The sequence below is a fragment of the Schistocerca serialis genome, chromosome 3 (genome assembly GCF_023864345.2).
Source record: "Schistocerca serialis cubense isolate TAMUIC-IGC-003099 chromosome 3, iqSchSeri2.2, whole genome shotgun sequence".
NCBI classification, from domain to species: Eukaryota; Metazoa; Arthropoda; class Insecta; order Orthoptera; family Acrididae; genus Schistocerca; species Schistocerca serialis.
In genome coordinates, this window is record NC_064640.1 from 76,194,721 (window position 1) to 76,213,273 (window position 18,553).

Consider the following 18,553-nt stretch of genomic DNA (forward strand, 5'->3'; position numbering starts at 1 on the left):
GTGAAACAGTTTTGTCATGGCTGGCTCTCCATAGGCTGTCAGTAGTATTTAGGCTATATCATCTACTTCAGGGGCCTTATCAGCTTAGGTCATTCCATGCTTTGTCAGATTCTTCTTGCAGCATCGTACCTCCCCTCCCATCAGCATCATCCTCTTCCCTTTCTATAATATTGCCTTAAAGTTTGTGTCCCTTGTGTAGACCCCTGTATATTTCTTCCACCTTTTAACTTTCCTTTCTCTGCTTAACATGGGCTTGCCATCTGAACTCTTGATATTCATCTAGATGCTTCTCTTTTCTCCATAGATCTTTTTAATTTTCCTATAATCAGTATCTATCATCCCCTAGTTATGCATGCTTATACAGCCTAGCTTGTGTCCTCTAGCCTTTCCTGCTTAGCCATTTTGCACTTCCTGTCAGTCTCATTTTTTAGACATTTGTGTTTCCTTTTGTCTGTTTCATTTGCCACATTTTTATATTTTCTTCTTTTGTCAATTTAATTCAGTATCTCTTGTGATATCCAAGGATTTCTTCTTTGCCTTGTCTTTTTGCCTATTTGAGTCCCTGCTGTGTTCACTAGTCTGTGTGTGAAAGATGTGCATTTGTCTTCTACTATATTCTTTTCCCTTATTTCAATCAGTTGTTACCTAATGCTCACTTTGAAACTCCCAGGAACCTATGGTTGTATTAACTTACCCAAGTCCCATCCCTTTAGCTCGGTACATTTTTGCAAATTCTTTGGTTTCAATCTATAGTTCGTAACCAATAAATTGTGGTCAGAGTCCACATCTGCCCCTGGCAATGTCTTACAGTGTAAAATCTGCTCCCAAAATCTCTGTCTTACTATTATATAATCAGTCTGAAACCTTCCACTGTCTCCAGGTCTCTTCCATGCATACAACATACTTTCATGATTCTTAAACCAATAAATGTTAGCAATGATTAAATTATGCTGTGTGCGAAATACTCCCAAGCAGCTTCCTCTTCCATTCCTTTTCCTCAGTCTATATTCTATACTATTTTTCCTTCTCTTCCTTTTCCTACTATGGAATTCGCACCTCCCATCACAATTAAATATTTTCTTCTCTTAACTATCTGAATAATTTCTTTTTCCTCATCATACATTCCATCAATCACTTCCTCTGCAGACCTAGGTGGCATATAACTTACTGTGGTGGTTGTAGTCACCTGCTGGAGACCCAAATGGAAGACTATTTCATCTCTGAAAGATTTTATCCAAGAGGATGCCATCATCATATAAACATACAGTAGAGCTGCTTACCCTTAGGAAAAGCAACAGCTTTAGTTTCACCTTGCTTTCACCCATTTGCAGAACCAGCGTAGCAAGGCCGTGATTGTTGATGTTACAAGACCAAATCAGACCCTCATTCTGACTGTTGCTCCTGCAAGTACTGACAAGGTTACTGCCCCTCTTTGGGGACCACATATGTGTCTAACGTCTCTTACCTCTCTGTTGTGGCTGCATCTACAGTATGGCTGTCTGTATTATTGAGCCATGCAAGCCACCCCATCCCACCTCAGCAAGGTCCATGGTTCATGGGGGATCAGAGAGGGGGGTGCAATATAATAATTGAAATAAAAATCAATACAAAGACTCGCTATGTACCAGGTGAGGGCAGTCATAGACATTAATAAAAGGTGAGGCATGTATTACCTTTTACAACCACACCTTCCTCATCTGACATAAAAGGAAAGCTTTGCAAATAAAGTGACTATTCAAGGAATAAAAAGTTACCTATGGAGACACAAGAAGATAAAAATCACTCAAGAAGAAAATAAAATTTTAACACATTATTTATTTTTCTTGTGTCCCGTTTATTCTCTTAATAGTTCCATTCCCCCCAACTGACCCCACCTCTCTCTCTCTCTCTCTCTCTCTCTCTCTCTCTCTCACTCACACACACACACACACACACACACAGTATGACAGATAAAGAAAATTCTGTGTAAAATAGTTTCCATAAGACTGTTTCTTCCTGCCTCTTCCTGGTAGGTAGAATATTTTTTTTTCCAGTCCATGCTAGATTTTAGTTTCACTACAGAGGCCTTTATCTTCCCACACCTAATAATTTGTGTATTAAATGTCTTAAAGATTATTTGCAATGTGTGTTTCATTTTTCTTTGCAGAATGCTAAGTGGTTGTGGAAAATTGCTGTGAGTGTCCTAATGGCATTGTTCTTTCTTACTGTCTCCACGTGTTGGACCCATTGGTTCATTCCAGATGATGCCTGGAGGTATTGCAAATAGTCTGCTTTTTAAGTAATGATATATGTAAAATCCTCATTGTATATTATGTGCTTTCGTAATGTTGCACCTGAAAGAAAGAAAGTACCTGAAAGTGTTATTTCATACTGTAAAGATATTTTTTGTAGCCCTGTAGTTAAATAGTAATTATAGATATGTGCACAACATTTGTGACCACTATAAAAAGAACCAGACTTGGTTTATTGTACAGGTGGATGAAGAAACTGATATGTCAAAAAGACTAATTAAACTGCATACACCCACTTGATGTGCAGCAGTGTAATTAGGATTTAAAAGTGGTGTGGGCTCGTAAATAATTTACTCTTATTCAGAAAAAAGAAAAGTATCAGTTTATTTTCTTATAGGCATTACATGGTGAGGATTGCCAGGGTGGGGGTGAGAGAAGGTAACCCCAGACCCATCTCGGAGGAGAACGTAAGTGAAAAGGTAAAGAAGACTAGGCTGTTTCAGTGTCTGCTCTGGTTGTATCTCAGAACAGAAGAGAGCTCTGTTTTTGTGCCCTTGTCTTAGAGAGCTGTCCGTCTCACAAGTCAGGTGATCCTGTGTAGTGATTCAGTTGGCAGGGTGTGTTGCAGGTGACGATTTGGGCTTTGCCAGTGTGAACTGGATAGTGGTTCACACAGTGGAAAGGCATTGGCCGATAAAGGTGATCCTTTGTAAAATTTAAATAATAAAATTTACTCAAGTTTGGGACTTTGAGGCACCTTGTCCAACTGGTTCAATATATGTGTTTACAAAAGTGACTGTTGGAATTGCTTTTAGGTAGTATCTTATTGGACTGCTGATTTAGATGGAAATTCATGTCAAACTATGTGAAACTTGGTAGATTAAAACTGCGTGCCAGACCAGGGCTTGAACCTGGGACCTATACCTTTCACTGGCAAGTGCTCTAATGACTGAGCTATCCAAGCAGTAGAGCACTTACCTGCAAAAGGCAAAGGTCCCAGGTTCGAGTCTTGATCTGGCCCAGAGTTTTAATCTGATAGGAAGTTTCAAATCAGTACACTCTCCTTTGACAAAAAATAAATAAAATAAAAAAATAAATTCATTCCCTAGAACTGTGTATTTGTAAATAATGGAATTAGTAAAGGGAAGTTTCATAATTCTGGACACTATTCTGCAGAATGAAAGATTTATTTTCAAATTATTGTATTATCTTCCCAAAAATTGACAATTTTTAGAATGGGCAGTGATTAGGTGTTCTTTACTAGTGAGTAGCCGGCCGCCGTGGTTGAGTGGCTCTAGGCGACTGCTACGGTCGCAGGTTCGAATCCTGCCTCGGGCACGGATGTGTGATGTCCTTAGGTTAGTTAGGTTTAAGTAGTTCTAAGTTATAGGGGACTGATGACCTCAGATGTTAAGTCCCATAGTGCTCCGAGCCATTTGAACTAGTGAGTACTGGCTTGTGTCGTCACTGATGAGGCATTAAATGCTGTAAGTTGTGTGTGAGGAGTATGGTGAATTTCCTTCATTGCCAGCATCTCACAGTTCATTATTGAGGATGAAGATAATGGAATCATAGCGTCAGCTTACCCACATTCCATCTGTAAAACGCTCACAAGTAGGGCCGACTTCACAACCACGAAAAGAGACATCATCCACTACCTCTAAACATGTGACATAATCACCGTCTCTGAAGGAACAAGTTTCATCACACTCATTACTCAATGAAAGTCCTTCAGGAGCTGCCTGGCACACCTACTTATGGGCTTCACTGCAGTGAACTTGTCCCAGGTACCCGAGCCAGCAGCTAAACCTCATTGCTTAGTCTCTCACCTTATTCCAACCACACTTGGGCTCCCTTTGGACGTAAAACCTACAACATAATACACAACACTGCTACAGGCACACACTAGAGCTGTGCTGTTTCAACTTCTTCTGGGGCTGTGTACTACAATAGTCCATTGTAGCTCCTACACAGCTCCATGAACTACCTTCCTCGATATTGACCTCTGTCTTGCTGTTGAATCCGTAAGATACTCTTTGTCTTTAAACCCACCAATTGCACTATGACAGGTAGTAACCACCCCCCAGGGGATCCACAACTCTTTTTGTGGCTACGTGCGTAGCGAGCACGGGACCCCGAGCTAATGTGGCCTTCCTTCCTTTCCGGGCTGCATACCTTCCCTTTCCGCATCCTTCCCCATCCCCCATCTTCGCCCCCCCCCCCCCCTAACCTCTGGCTCTTTCCTTCCCTTTCTCCCCCTCTGGGAGTATGGTTTGTGCCTACGTCCGGAGATGGACGCTTGTGAATGTACCGCATTCTTCGCCTTCCTTGCTTGTATGTCTTCATCCTTCCTTTGTCCTTCTCTTTTCCTTACCTCTTCTCTTTATCCTTTTCTCCGCTGCGGCGTTTGAGACCTCTCTTCTGTCCTTTCCCTTTCTCTTTCTTCCTACCTGTGCGTGTCTGAAGGCCGACCCACGCACTTCCATGCGTAGCCGGTGACGGGGTAACGCGTAATTCCCCGCCCCGGGTAGACAGGTAGGACACGTACGTACCCCCTGGTAACGGCCAGGCCCAGGGAGGGGTGATTACCCGAGCTGATACCTTCCGAAATTGCCGATTGGTCCCTCCGTCCATTTGTCGGGAGGTGTGACCTGAGGTGTGAACAATCACCTAAGGCGGGAGTGCCCTCAGAGAGGGCCCCCACAAGGGAGGAGCGCGCCATCGGAGACGCCGGTAATCATGGGGGATTCTTCCGCAATGGTTTCCTCACCTTCCACTATGTCTGCTCACAAACGTAAGTTCACTGAGTCTCAGCCACAGTCAGTTCTTCCATCGTTGCCACAGTTCCTTGTTGTTTCTCGGTCTGACGAAGGTCACGACTTCTCCACGGTCAACCCTTTCATTATTCAGAAAGGTGTCGACGCAATTGCAGGTCCTGTAAAGTCTTGTTCCAGATTACAGAATGGCACCCTGTTGTTAGAAACAGTCAGTGCCCTCCAGGCACAAAAATTGCTGCATACCTTACTACTACACACCTTCCCTGTCTGGGTGGAACCGCACCGTACTTTAAATTCCTCGCGCGGAGTTGTTTATACACGCTCCCTCGATGGATTGTCTGACGAAGAAATTCAGCACTACCTGTCTGACCAGGGCGTAACGGCTGTTCATAGGGTAATGAAGAGGGTTGACACGAACATCATTCCAACCCGCACTGTCTTCTTGACATTTGACAAAGTTCAACTCCCATCGAAAATCAAAGCAGGCTATGAGATAATTTCCGTTCGCCCTTACGTCCCAAACCCTACGCGTTGCTATCGGTGTCAGCGGTTCAATCACACCAGCCAGTCCTGTTCCAATCCGGCCAAATGTGTTACGTGTGGCAAGGATGCCCATGAGGGTGCTTGTCCACCTCCATCCCCTCGCTGCATCAACTGTATGGGTGACCACGCTGCTTCCTCTCGAGATTGTCCCATTTTTAAGGACGAGAAGCTCATCCAGGAAATTAGAGTAAAGGAAAAGGTGTCGACCTTTGCTGCTCGAAAATTATTCGCCAGTCGACAGCCCACCGTGCCTCAGAAAGGAAAATACAGCACTGTCCTTGCTTCTCCTCGGCCAACAAAGGAGGCGGCCACGCAGACTTGCGACCTCACCTTTAGTGTCACGGTCGTCAGATCGGCCAGCGCAAAGATCGCCCGTTCAACCTCACCACTTTCGCCTGCCCACTCTCTGGCTCACCCGTCGTCGAGTTCTGCTAAATCTCGATCCCCAAAGTCAGACACCAAGACTTCGAAAAAAGAGCATACTCGTGAAGAGTTTTTACGTACGGCAACTTCCCAACCATCGGTTCCTCCTTCCTCTAAACATCATACTTCCAAGAAGGCTACAAAGAAACCCAGTTCCTCTCCTTCTCCGCCAAGGCGTGTCCTATCTACAGCACCACCTGGCGGAAATCGCCCTCGGCCGTCTTCTGTGTCGCCGAGGCGCCCTGCTGGCGGCCGATCAACCGGCCGATCGCTGGTGGCAGGAGCTGCTCCTGACAAACCTATGGATCAGGATCTTCTGCCTTCGGCTGAATGCCATTCCATTCTGTCGGTCGCAAGCTTAGAGCAGTCGTTGAGTTGACAGCGACCTTGGTCACATTCCTCCATTTTCTGTTCACCCTATGTCCATTATCCACTGGAATATCCGCAGTATTCGAGCCAATCGGGATGAATTGTCGATCCTACTCTGGTTGGGGACTTCAATGCCCACCACCCGCTTTGGGGATCTCCACATCCTTGTCCACGTGGCTCACTATTGCTAGACGTCTTCCACCAAGCAGATCTAGTTTGCCTCAACACTGGGGTCCCTACATTTTTGTCTGCCTCCACGACAAATTTATCTCATTTGGACCTTGCGGTCGGTACTGTTCTGCTAGCTCGGCGTTTCGAATGGTTCGCCCTTGATGATACACACTCGAGTGACCACTTTCCATGTGTCCTTAGACTGCAGGCTCAACTGCCCTACATGCGCCCGCGACGCTGGAAGTTTGCCCAAGCCGATTGGACACTTTTTTCGTCTCTAGCGACATTCGATGACCGTCACTTTCCCAGCGTCGACGATGAGGTCACACATATTACTGACATTATTCTTACAGCTGCGGAACATTCAATACCACGCACCTCTGAAATGCCCCGGCGCCCCCCAGTTCCTTGGTGGAACGAGGCATGCCGTGATGCAATACGTGAGCGGCGACGTGCTCTCCGCGTTTTCCGCCACCATCCTACTTTGGCCAACTGTATCCGCTATAAGCAGTTCTGAGCGCGATGCCGTTGTGTCATCCGCGATAGCAAGAAGGCAAGCTGGAAATTCTTTATTAGCTCATTTAACACCTTCACTCCCTCCTCGGAAGTTTGGAGTCGGCTTCGACGGTTCTCAGGTGCACCTAGTTTCTCCCCGGTCTCTGGGCTCACTGTCGCGCATGACACATTAGTGGACTCCGTCGCAATTTCTAACTTGTTGGGTCAGCACTTTGCTGAGATTTTGAGCTCTTCAAATTACCCGCCAGCGTTTCTCCCGAAGAAACGTGCAGCGGAAGTGCGACCTCTTGCTTTCTCCTCTCAAAATCGCGAAAGCTACAATACTGTTTTTTCCGTGCGGGAACTCCAACATGCACTCTCTTCTTCTCGCTCCTCCGCCCCAGGACCGGATGGTATCCACGTCCAAATGTTGCTGCATTTATCAACCCATAGTCTGCGTCACCTCCTTCGCCTTTATAATCGAATTTGGACCGACAGTACTTTTCCCAGATGATGGCGGGAAGCTATTGTCGTTCCTGTTCCGAAACCTGGAAAGGACAAACATCTCCCCTCTAGCTATCGCCCCATTTCTCTCACAAGTAGTGTCTGTAAGGTTTTGGAGTGTATGGTGAATTACCGTTTAGCGTGGTGGCTGGAATCCCGCAGTCTTTTCACACCTGCCCAATGCGGATTCCGAAAGCATCGTTCTGCAGTTGACCATCTTGTTGCTCTCTCCACTTATATCATGAACAATTTTCTCCGGAAACGCCAAACAGTAGCAATATTTTTTGATCTGGAGAGAGCATACGATACCTGTTGGAGGACAGGCATCCTCCACACACTGTTGTCTTGGGGCTTTCGAGGTCGGCTGCCCCTTTTTCTTCGCGAATTTATGGCAGAGCGCACATTTAGGGTGCAGGTGAACACTACTCTCTCCCGTACTTTCTCCCAAGAAAACGGGGTACCCCAGGGCTCCGTGCTGAGTGTTGTACTGTTTGCCATTGCCATCAATCCAATTATGTATTGTCTCCTTCCTGATGTCTCGGGCTCCCTCTTTGTGGACGATTTTGCAATCTACTACAGCTCTCAACGGACCAGCCTTCTTGAACGACGTCTTCAAGGATGTCTCGATCGCCTCCACTCTTGGAGCATCGAAACCAGCTTCCGTTTTTCTCCCAGTAAGACCGTTTGTGTTAATTTTTGGCGACGTAAGGAGTTTCTTCCGCCCTCTTTACATCTGGGTCCTGTCAACCTTCCGTTTTCAGACGTCGCTAAATTCTTGGGTCTTACGTTTGACAGAAAACTGTGCTGGTCCTCCCACGTTTCCTATCTTTCGGCTCGCTGTCTGCGATCCCTCAACACCCTCCGTGTCCTGAATGGTACCTCCTGGGGAGCAGACTGAGTGGTCCTTCTCCGCCTCTATCGCGCCTTAGTGCGCTCGAAATTGGACTATGGAAGCATAGTCTACTCCTCTGCTCGGCCGTCTATTCTTTGGCGTCTCGACTCTATCCACCACCGTGGATTACGATTAGAGTCTGGAGCTTTTTACACCAGCCCTGTGGAAAGCCTTTATGCTGAGACTGCTGAACCTCCGCTGTCCAATCGGCGAGCAGTCCTTCTGAGTCGTTATGCTAGCCATCTGTCTTCCGTGCCTGCTAATCCAGCCCATGACATTTTTTTCGACGCCTCCTTTGATGTAGGGTATGCAGGCCGCCCCTACTCCCTACTACCACCAGGAGTCCGATTCCGTCACCTGCTCCATTCTCTTTCCTTCCGCTTTCCTAAAACCTTCTTGACAACTTGGGGTACAGCACCGCCTTGGCTCCGTCCCCGGATCTGCCTGCTCCGTGACCTGTGTCGATTTCCCAAGGATGGTAACCCTTCATTTGTTTATCGTCAGGCATTTGCTGCTCTATGTGCACAAATGACGGACGCCACATTTATTTACACCAACGGCTCGAAAACATCGTTAGGTGTAGGGAGTGCCTATATTGTTGGTGACACCCCAAATCACTTTCGGCTTCCCGACCAGTGTTCGGTTTATACTGCGGAGCTTTACGCTGTTCTCCAGGCTGTCCACTACATCCGCCGCCATCAGCGGATACAGTACGTTATCTGCTCAGATTCTCTCAGCTCTCTCCTCAGTCTCCAAGCTCTTTATCCTGTGCACCCTCTGGTCCACCGGATTCAGGACTGTCTGCGCTTGCTCCACCTGGGGGGCGTCTCAGTGGCGTTCCTCTGGCTCCCGGGACACGTTGGTATCTGTGGAAATGAGGCGGCCGATATTGCAGCCAAGGCTGCAGTCTCTCTTCCTCGGCCAGCTATTCAATCGATTCCCTTCGCCGATCTACAGAGCGTTCTATGTCGACGTGTTTTTCATTTATGGCACACGCATTGGTCGGCACCCATAATAAATTGCGGGACATGAAAGCTCTTCCTTGTGCTTGGACCTCTTCCTCCCGAACGCGTCGTCGGGAGGAGGTAATTTTAACTAGACTCCGGATAGGGCACTGTCTTTTTAGCCATCGACATCTTTTAAGTGGCGATCATGCCCCACTCTGTCCCCACTGCTCTCAGCTGTGGACGGTAAGACACCTTTTAATTGAGTGCCCCTATTTTAATCCGTTATGCTCCCGTCTACAGCTTTTGCCTGATATATCGTCGATTTTAGCAGATGACACGCACTCAGCCGACCGCGTTCTCAAGTTTATTAGTGCCAGTGAAATGACGTCAGTCATTTGAAGCTTTTTTTGAGGACAACCAACCCCTTTCTGTAGTGGATTTTTAAGCCTTCCTTCTGCTTTTAGTTTCTCCAATTTTATAACTTTCGTTCCCATTGCCGCTGGTTTTCAATTTCGTCTTTTTACTGTTTCCTAAGTCACGGACCAGGCACTAATGACCATAGAAGTTTTGCGCCAAAAAAAAAAAAAAAAAAAAAAAAGGGGGTAGTAACCATCCTACCCTGCCATATAACGTGTCACTGCAGATGAAGCATTTACATGGAGCCAAGTGGTTCCCTCCCTCCACCCCCACCCCCTGCCCTCCCAATTGAAAAATTAATGACCTTACTTGTCTCTGTTGTCATGTCTAGTATATAGACTGCTCAGTCCTTAAACAATTTTAAATAATCAAGTCGACACCATTAAAATAAATTTTCCATTGAAGCACATATATTGTCACAGTAGTAGTTCTTATCATGTTGCAAATAAAAAGTTACATTATTATGATAAAACAAGTTTGTAATGTTCAAAAACTTAAAGAATAACAACTTAAATATACAAATGCTGTCCAATTGTAGGGACCTTAGTCGATGCATTCTCAACCTGAACTTCATACAAGTGACAGTATACGACTGGTTTAGTGCCGACTTTTCTCATCAACTGCTTAACCAGTACTTTGACTGTAGCTGGCTATAGCTTAGCAGTGACTGACTCGCTGTTTTTAAAAGAGTTTGATGTTGACTCTCACAGCGCCTATTTCAAAACTTGTGTAGGAAGTTTAAAATGCAGAACTGTTACATTTACAATAATCACACATTAACTAAATAAATCTTTGGCCAGATATGTATAAATATTGACCATATTTTCATAAAATGGCTTTAATATCAAGTTCTGTTGATGCTGATGTAACTGAATGACTGAATAAACGATTTCAATCTCCTTAGTGACTTCACACAGTACAAAAATGTCCCAGGGATTTTAGTTTGTCACAATTTCACATTAAATATCTTTGAATGCTTCTCACATTTCTCTCTCGCTCTCATTATGGCATCGTATGAGTTTTGTCTGTCTGCGAGGCTTTGACTTCACCTAAATCAAAGATGAAACTCTCTTTGCATTTGCAGCAGATTCCTAACACATCAGTTGAACTACAGAGCATCTTTCCCATACCTCACAACCTTGCTCAGCATGTACATGTCTAAAACATGTTGTGCAGTGCTTTTCAGTTTAATCCATTTGAGCTCCACATCATCATCCTCAGAGCTGCATATTTGAAGTTGATTACTCATATACTCTGTAGTTTCTATCAAGTCACTTTTGCAAAGAAAGGATATTATTTGTGCCTGTCTTAGATTCCTTGTAACATCTGTAGTCACTGATGCTATCACAGCCTTATGACACTGATGCCTTTCTCTGTGTTAAACTGTTTCGGAAAATTTGGGTCTGTTAGTTACCAAGAGGGCTAGGATGTTGCACTCACGAGTCAGCTCGCTGTGCTTTCATAGCAGCTATGTGCATGCTCAAAGTAATATTTGGACAATGCATTCAGAACAGCCTCTCACAATTTCCTTTCTTTGGCACCCATTCTATAACTGGCAGATTGAAGTCTGCTTCTATTACAGTACCAGGATCGGGGAATTTACTAGAGATATTGTTCAGCTTTTCTGTGAACTGCTGTGCCACTGCAGATCCTGAGGCACAGGGTCTATAAAAGCATCTGATTACTATGTTTCACTGATCTTCAGTGATCACCTTCAACTAGTTTATTTCACATTTGGATTTTGTAATAACTTGACTAATTGTTATCGGGTTCTGTACTAGCATCTAGCCTTGCCTTGCAATATATATTCCAATCTGAATTCAGGATTTCAGTGCTGTTCCCTTTCAGTTTCAGCCAACTTTCTGGTTCTAATACTGCATGGGCATTATTATCTTTCATAAGTGATACTAATTTTTCGCCTTTACCAAGAATGCTCCAGCAATTTATTAAAAACACATTAACATTTTTCCTTCTGTTCTGCAAGGATGAAAGTCCTCCTCTGAGCATGATGTGTCTACAGTTCTGCACTCATTAGCGGAGACCAGGAAATTGCTTCAGAGATTGTCACAGAACTGTCTGAGCCTGTGGTTTAGACTTTCCACTCAGCTCCAACCCAGGGGAAAAAATGGTTCAAATGGCCCTGAGCACTATGGGACTTATCATCTGAGGTCATCAGTCCCCTAGAACTTCGAACTACTTAAACCTAACTAACCTAAGGACACCACACACATCCATGCCCGAGGCAGGATTCGAACCTGCGACCGTAGCGGTCATGCGGTTCCAGACTGAAATGCCTAGAATCGCTCGGCCACAGCAGCTGGCAACCCAGAGGAACTCCATCAATTCTGGATCCAGTGCTGCAAATAGTGAACTGCATTAGTACTGTGTGTACACTGGTAGATATGTTCACCAATCCCACCAGCTGCCTAAAGCAGTCTATTCCAATGCTGCCCCATGGGTCACAGGCAGGCCTATTGGACATGTTCTGTGCATGTGAGAACGTTCTAGCCACTCTTGCCTGCGGGTGCTCATTCAGTAGTAGTTTGTAGAGCCTCCTCCATATCTTGGACAAGACCTCCCAATAAATGTCCCAGCTACACCTTATCCTATCCTGACATGCATGCTGTTTCCCTGGGGGGCTCCTTATTTGCCTAATTTTGAGGGCCCAATAACCAACATACCCACCTTCTGTGCTTGCTCGGACTTCTCTGCAAAAAAAATGGTCACTAGCCGAAGAGACAATGCATGCTGTGCCAAGTCACATTTTGCGTTTTAACGCAAGCCAACACTTCATACGTATTGCTAAGGCAGAAGTGGACAGCCAAGTGGATAGGACCCACAGTCGCCTTGTGCCCAGATACATGTCACCACTCAACCTCAAATGAGGATAAATTTTTCAAATTATGCATATTGTAAGATAAAGTGGCACTTGTGTTTCCAGGGGATTACAGTGACATTAGAGGCATTACAGCTTTTGTCACTGCTGCCTCAGCATTGTTGTAGAGTAGGGCAGCAGCCTGAAGTGTGTCAGCCATGGCCAGTGCAGCTTCTAATTAACCTTGTCTTGGCACATGACACACAGTTCTTACAATGTGAAAATCATGAAATATTTACTTACCAGATCAGGCAGCAGCAATTAAGGAAGAATAAGAATACTGCAACAAGAGATAAAAGTACCTGATTGTGGTGCTGCATGTGAAATAAATTGACACTACTAAAACCGTGATGCACACAAAATTAATAAAAACTAGCACTAAAATCTGTACTGAAAAGTTAGTATGCTGTACACCAATAACTGCAAAATATGCAGACTTTTAAATCAATATAAATAGCAAATACATAAACAGATACTGTTCAATTCTACATGAACCATGTAAGGAAACTACTAATCAAATCATGTATACAGGCTGTAAACTAATGCTGTTGCTGAGCTGCTCCCTGCTCTTCAGCTGGAGCTCTACAGGCTGTTTACTTTTTGTAGTGGTTACATCATGTAAGTAAATAAAGCAGTCGGCTCCGATGCTTATGGTGGTATGAAGCTACACTGCAAAGTTAACTCACCCTACACTAAGGATCACAAAAAAAAGGTGTACAACTTTGCTTCTGCCGTTTGCCGATAGGTGGTGAAAACGGTAAGTAGCAGTTGAAAGAAACAGATTGCAAATGTCAGGCAGTTGGCTTGGACCTCGGTCATCATAACCTTGTTCAAACATTAGTCGATTTGTTTCTGCATCCTAAAGTAGTTGTTGATTGAAAATGTCAGTTTACGAACCTAATTCTCATCATTTGCGGGAGGTGTTACTGTTTTGTTTCAATATGAAGAAAACAGCAGCTGAGTCTCATTGAATGCTCTCAAGTACGTATGGTAAGGATGCTATTAGTGAAAGAACGTGTCGTGAGTGGTTTCAATGCTTCAAGAACGGTGATTTTAACGTCGTAGACCGGCATAGTGGTGGAAAAGAGAATGTTTTCGAAGATGCAGAATTGGAGACATTGCTGAGTGAAGACTCACGTCAAACTCAAGAAGAATTGGCATGATCAGTGGGAGTGACACAGCAAGCCATTTCAAAACATGAGCATGCTATTAGCATGATTCAGAAAGAAGGTGTGAGCTGAAACCAAGAGACATTGAACTGTGTTTCTGTGTTTGTGAACAGTTGCTTCAGAGGCAAAAACGAAAGGGATTTGTGCATCGCATTGTGACCAGGGACGAAAGATGGGTTCATTACGATAACCCTAAATGCAAAAAATCATGGGGATATCCCAGCCATGCTTCCACGTCGATAGCAAAACCGTATAGCCACGGCTCCAAGATCATGCTCTGCATTTGGTGGGACCAGCTTAGTGTTATGTACTATGAGGTGTTAAAACCAAGTGGAAACAATCACAGGTGCTCGTTATTGAATGCAATTAATGCGTTTGAGCAGAGCATTAAAAGACAAATGGCCACAATACAGCGAGGGGCACGATAAAGTGATTTTGCAGCACGACAACACTCGGCCCCACATTGCAAAAGAGGTCAAAACGTACTTGGAAACATTAAATTGGGAAGTCCTACCCCACCCACCGTGTTCTCCAGACATTGCTCCCTCTGACTATCACCTGTTTAGATAAATGGCTCATTGCCTGGCTGGCCAACACTTCCGATCTCGTGAAGAAGTCACAAATTGGATCGATTCATGGATCGCTTTAAAAGATGAACAATTTATTTCAACGTGGGATTCGTACACTGCCCGAAAGATGGGAAAAGGTAGTGGCCAGCAATGGAAAATACTGTGAACGATACATATGTAACCAATTTGTTTCACTAAAGCCTCAAATGTTGGGGAAAAAACGGCGGAAGCAAAGTTGTACACCTTGGACATAAACATGACTTATAATTGGAACAGTGGAGGAACTTTCTTGTTTGTGACTTCTTCTCATATTGTGAAATAATGAGGGTAGTATCACCACAAGCAGTCCCTTTCCTTACAAAGTGATGTCTGGCTACTCGACAAGCTTGTGTTGAATGTGGTTTTGTCTCCCACTTCCATCCACTCACCCCACTGATTATATCCACACAGAAACTCATGTGTGAGCCTTGCCCAATAAATCCACCCATTGACACAATCTATTCTAGTCATGTTACTGACAATTCCTATCCCATCAGAGGCAGGGCTACTTGTGAAAGTAGCCACACTATACACCAACTTTGCCACAATCATTCCACTACCTTGTATGTGAGTATAGCTGTAGATTAACTATCAGCTCACTCATGGTCTCATCCTAAATGTGGTTGAGGGCTGAGTGGATTGCCTAGTTGTGGAATATCCTGCTAGATACAATGTGGTTGACTTCAGTGGCTACTTCAAAACTTGTACCATCTGGCTTGTGCTACTGAACACCAATTTTTCTAAGTTTTTTAACAATCACAACTATCCACACCCACAGGCACTGTCTCATCTGTATGAAATCACCTGCTTACCCTGATATTTTTGTACTCCACTTTACCTCAACCATATCTTGTCAGCCTCTTTGTCTGACTTCACATCCACCACGATCCTGATGTATTATTTTCTCAGTATACCTCTTTCTGATACCCAGTCTTGCTACATGCCTTTCTGTGTTCAGACAAACTGCCTCCCTTTGCTTGTACCTATATGCTCCAGATTTCAACTGTTGTCTAGTTGTTCTACCATCTCCCTGCATCACACCTTGCCCGTGTCCCCACCACTAACCTACCCAAGCTAACCAAGATAACCATTATCTGCAGGCAGGCCCAGTGCCAAAGAGAATGAGTATTTGTCTTTAAGCTTAGAAAATTGGATAATGGAAACTTCATATCAGTTGCTACCAACCAAAACATTGGTGTTGCAAAATGGCAAAATAAAAGAAATAAAAAGTGACAGACTGCAGTGGAATGAGCTGATGCTTCAGTTACTCCCTACTTACTGCGCATTGTCATTCGGAAACAAATTTCTCCTGAATGTCTCCCTGTCATATTACGAAAATGTTGAAGCATTCAGATGTGTGTGGATCTCTTTTGCAGTTGCCTTTACACTTGGCTTACAAACTGAAAAAAATCTCACCTCTAAGTAGTTGTCAAAAAAATCTCTTCTTGTCCAGCAAGGCTCCATCTCATCCAGCAGAAACACGGTTGTAAAGTGGGGAAATGATTGTGACATTTCTCCCACCCAACTTACAAGCTTAACACAGCCCACAGACGAAATAGTTACTGAAACCTCTAAACAAAATAATCAGAAACAGGCCTTTTAATAACTGCTTATGTTGAAATGTACCTTCTGCTCATCTCCAGAGACACCCTGCCACTGCTACAAGTCTCAGTTGCATCTTCGCTGGATGTCATGTGCTCTATGTGTGCGAGACACATTATGTTATGTATATTGCTCCAAAGATTAATTAGGAAATGTTTATTAGTGGACCAGAACCAACTTGCTGCACTGCTACACTTACAAAATAGTCTCAGTAAAGATTACCAGCCTTGCTGTGACACTACAAGAAGGATTAAGCTTGTCGTGTTACAGGCCCAGTGATTAATTCACTGTAGCTATCTATCTGCATTTAAAAAGATTGTAAGATTCAACCACTGATTTGGAAATTTTATGCCAATAGTAGTCAATGTACAGCCGCCAGTGGTCCCTAATCTACACCAAGATAAAACAAGATAACAGTCAAAAGGCCAAAGATCATACCTGAATGCCATGCTTAATGTTTCCATGTAAACAATTGCAATTTATTGGTTTCAGGTAGACGTTAGAAAATCAGTGTCTTCTGTTAAGCACTACTCTTGCTGCCCCACAGGGAGTGAGGACGCTCACTAAACTAAAACACTCATCTAGAAAACTGGAAGATAATTAATCAAAATCCCATGCCTTCACGCAGACATGCACTTGAGTCCTTGTAAGCTTTCCACATTTAAAAAAAAAAAAAAAAAAAAAAAAAAAAAGGGCAACAACACTGAAACAAAGGACCCACAAATTGCCACCTACACCAACAAGGACTGTTAGCTGCCTCATCTATTCCATTAGCTACCAGCAACTATGAAAAAAATCTTTAAACATTCCAGAATTTCAGCCAGTCAACTTCAGGAATAGAATGGAGGAACTGTCATTGGTAATTTGCTGCTCCCACTGATGGCACTCCACTGGCAAGTGTTGCATCCTTCCACCAGTTTGTTCCTAATAAGTGCTGCAAAAACATATGCCATCATTGAAATGCCAAGAGGCCTTAAGCCAGCCTTATAAGCCCCATATACATGCATCCATAGACAGCTGAGGGAAAGACCACTCCATCAGCTCCAATCTGGATAAAGCTATATTTCACTGGATGCCAAATACCAGCTTTGGCACTCATAACAGCCAAGAAATCAATACACTAGGTGTTACACTGCTTTACAGTGATGACACGTCTTTTCAAGGAAATAGATGTGACAAAACCAAGATGCAAATTACAAAATGTTTCAAGCAAATGTTCTTTAGCCGTGAGGGGGACATCAATCAGCATGATTGCCTTCATTGTAGCTTTGTTTTTTACAAAGATATGAACAGCGGTATGACTTTTTTTAAATGGCACCCTGCATTTTTATTTGGTAATTCATTTCCTCTCCTAAAGACCTATTCAAAAATGTTTCACAGTGTACCATTCACTGAAACACATTGTTATTAATTACATAACACAACACTTAATTTGAGCCCGGGATCACAAACTTGTTGACTTGGTGGAGTTGTCAGAAAACAAATGAAAACCAAGTAAAAACATAACACAAAATTGACTGACTCTCCTCTACCATTCCCCAGGAGTAGAACATTCAAAGGTGCTCAAAATGGTGACTGTGGACACAGATACACTGGTGCACTCGTTGAATGAAAGAATTATGTACTGCTTCCAGTGTCAACTGCTGAAGAGAATTACAAGCAAGCACAATACGTTCCTGCATGCCCTCTGGAGTTGTTGGAATATCGTGATAGACAACATCTTTAATTCATCCCCAAAGCAAAAAGTCTGAGGATTTAAATCAGGAGACCTAGCAGGCCAAGTAACTGCTCCTCCTCGACCAATCTATCTGGCAGGATACCTTCTGTTCGGAACACGACGTGCACGTAAGGCATTATGTGCTGGACATACATTGTGTTGATATCACATAAGCATTCTGCTTCTTAAGGCACTTCATCCAGAAGAGGAGGAAGAATTCATCTGAGGAAGTTGGCATACGCTGTGCCATTTAGACTGCCATTGATGTAGTAAGGGCCAATAATTGTAGTACCAAGCATCCCACACCAGACATTAACTCTCCATTGACACTGATGTTCCACTTGTCTAAGCCATTGTGGGTTGTCGCTGGATCAATAATGCATGTTCCTTGTATTTACCTGTCCCTTGTTTGAGAAGGAATATTCATCGATAAATAGAACATTGGAGAAGTTCGGGTTGAAAGGATTTGCTGCTGTGCCCACTGACACAACTGTACACAATTCTGGAAATCATTCCCATGCAATTCTTGATGTAGATGTACATGGTGAGGATGGAACCGGTGACGTGGGGGGGGGGGGGGGGGGGGGAGAAACAATGTACACTGGTTTTAGGAATGCCAATCTCATGTTCAAGCTGTGATGTGCTCACATGTGGATTCATAGCAACAGAAGCGAGAACAGTAACTTCGGGAGCTTCATCTGTGCGAGTACTGCGACGATTGCGTTGTCGTGGGTTGAAACTTTCCCTTTCCTGAAGCGTCACAACAAGATGAGAAAACACCTGTCAGGAAGGTGGGTTCTTGTCAGGATATCG

At 44.1% G+C, this 18,553-nt stretch overlaps 1 protein-coding gene across 1 annotated transcript in view; it reads left to right on the plus strand.

Annotated features, from left to right (window-relative positions):
* Positions 1 to 18,553, plus strand: part of LOC126469737 (protein-serine O-palmitoleoyltransferase porcupine) — a 123,379-nt gene that overhangs the window by 81,513 nt on the left and 23,313 nt on the right. The window contains exon 6 of the mRNA XM_050096942.1: positions 2,147 to 2,253. Coding sequence (XP_049952899.1) covers positions 2,147 to 2,253 — 107 coding nt within the window. The remainder of the gene's footprint in view (positions 1 to 2,146; positions 2,254 to 18,553) is intronic.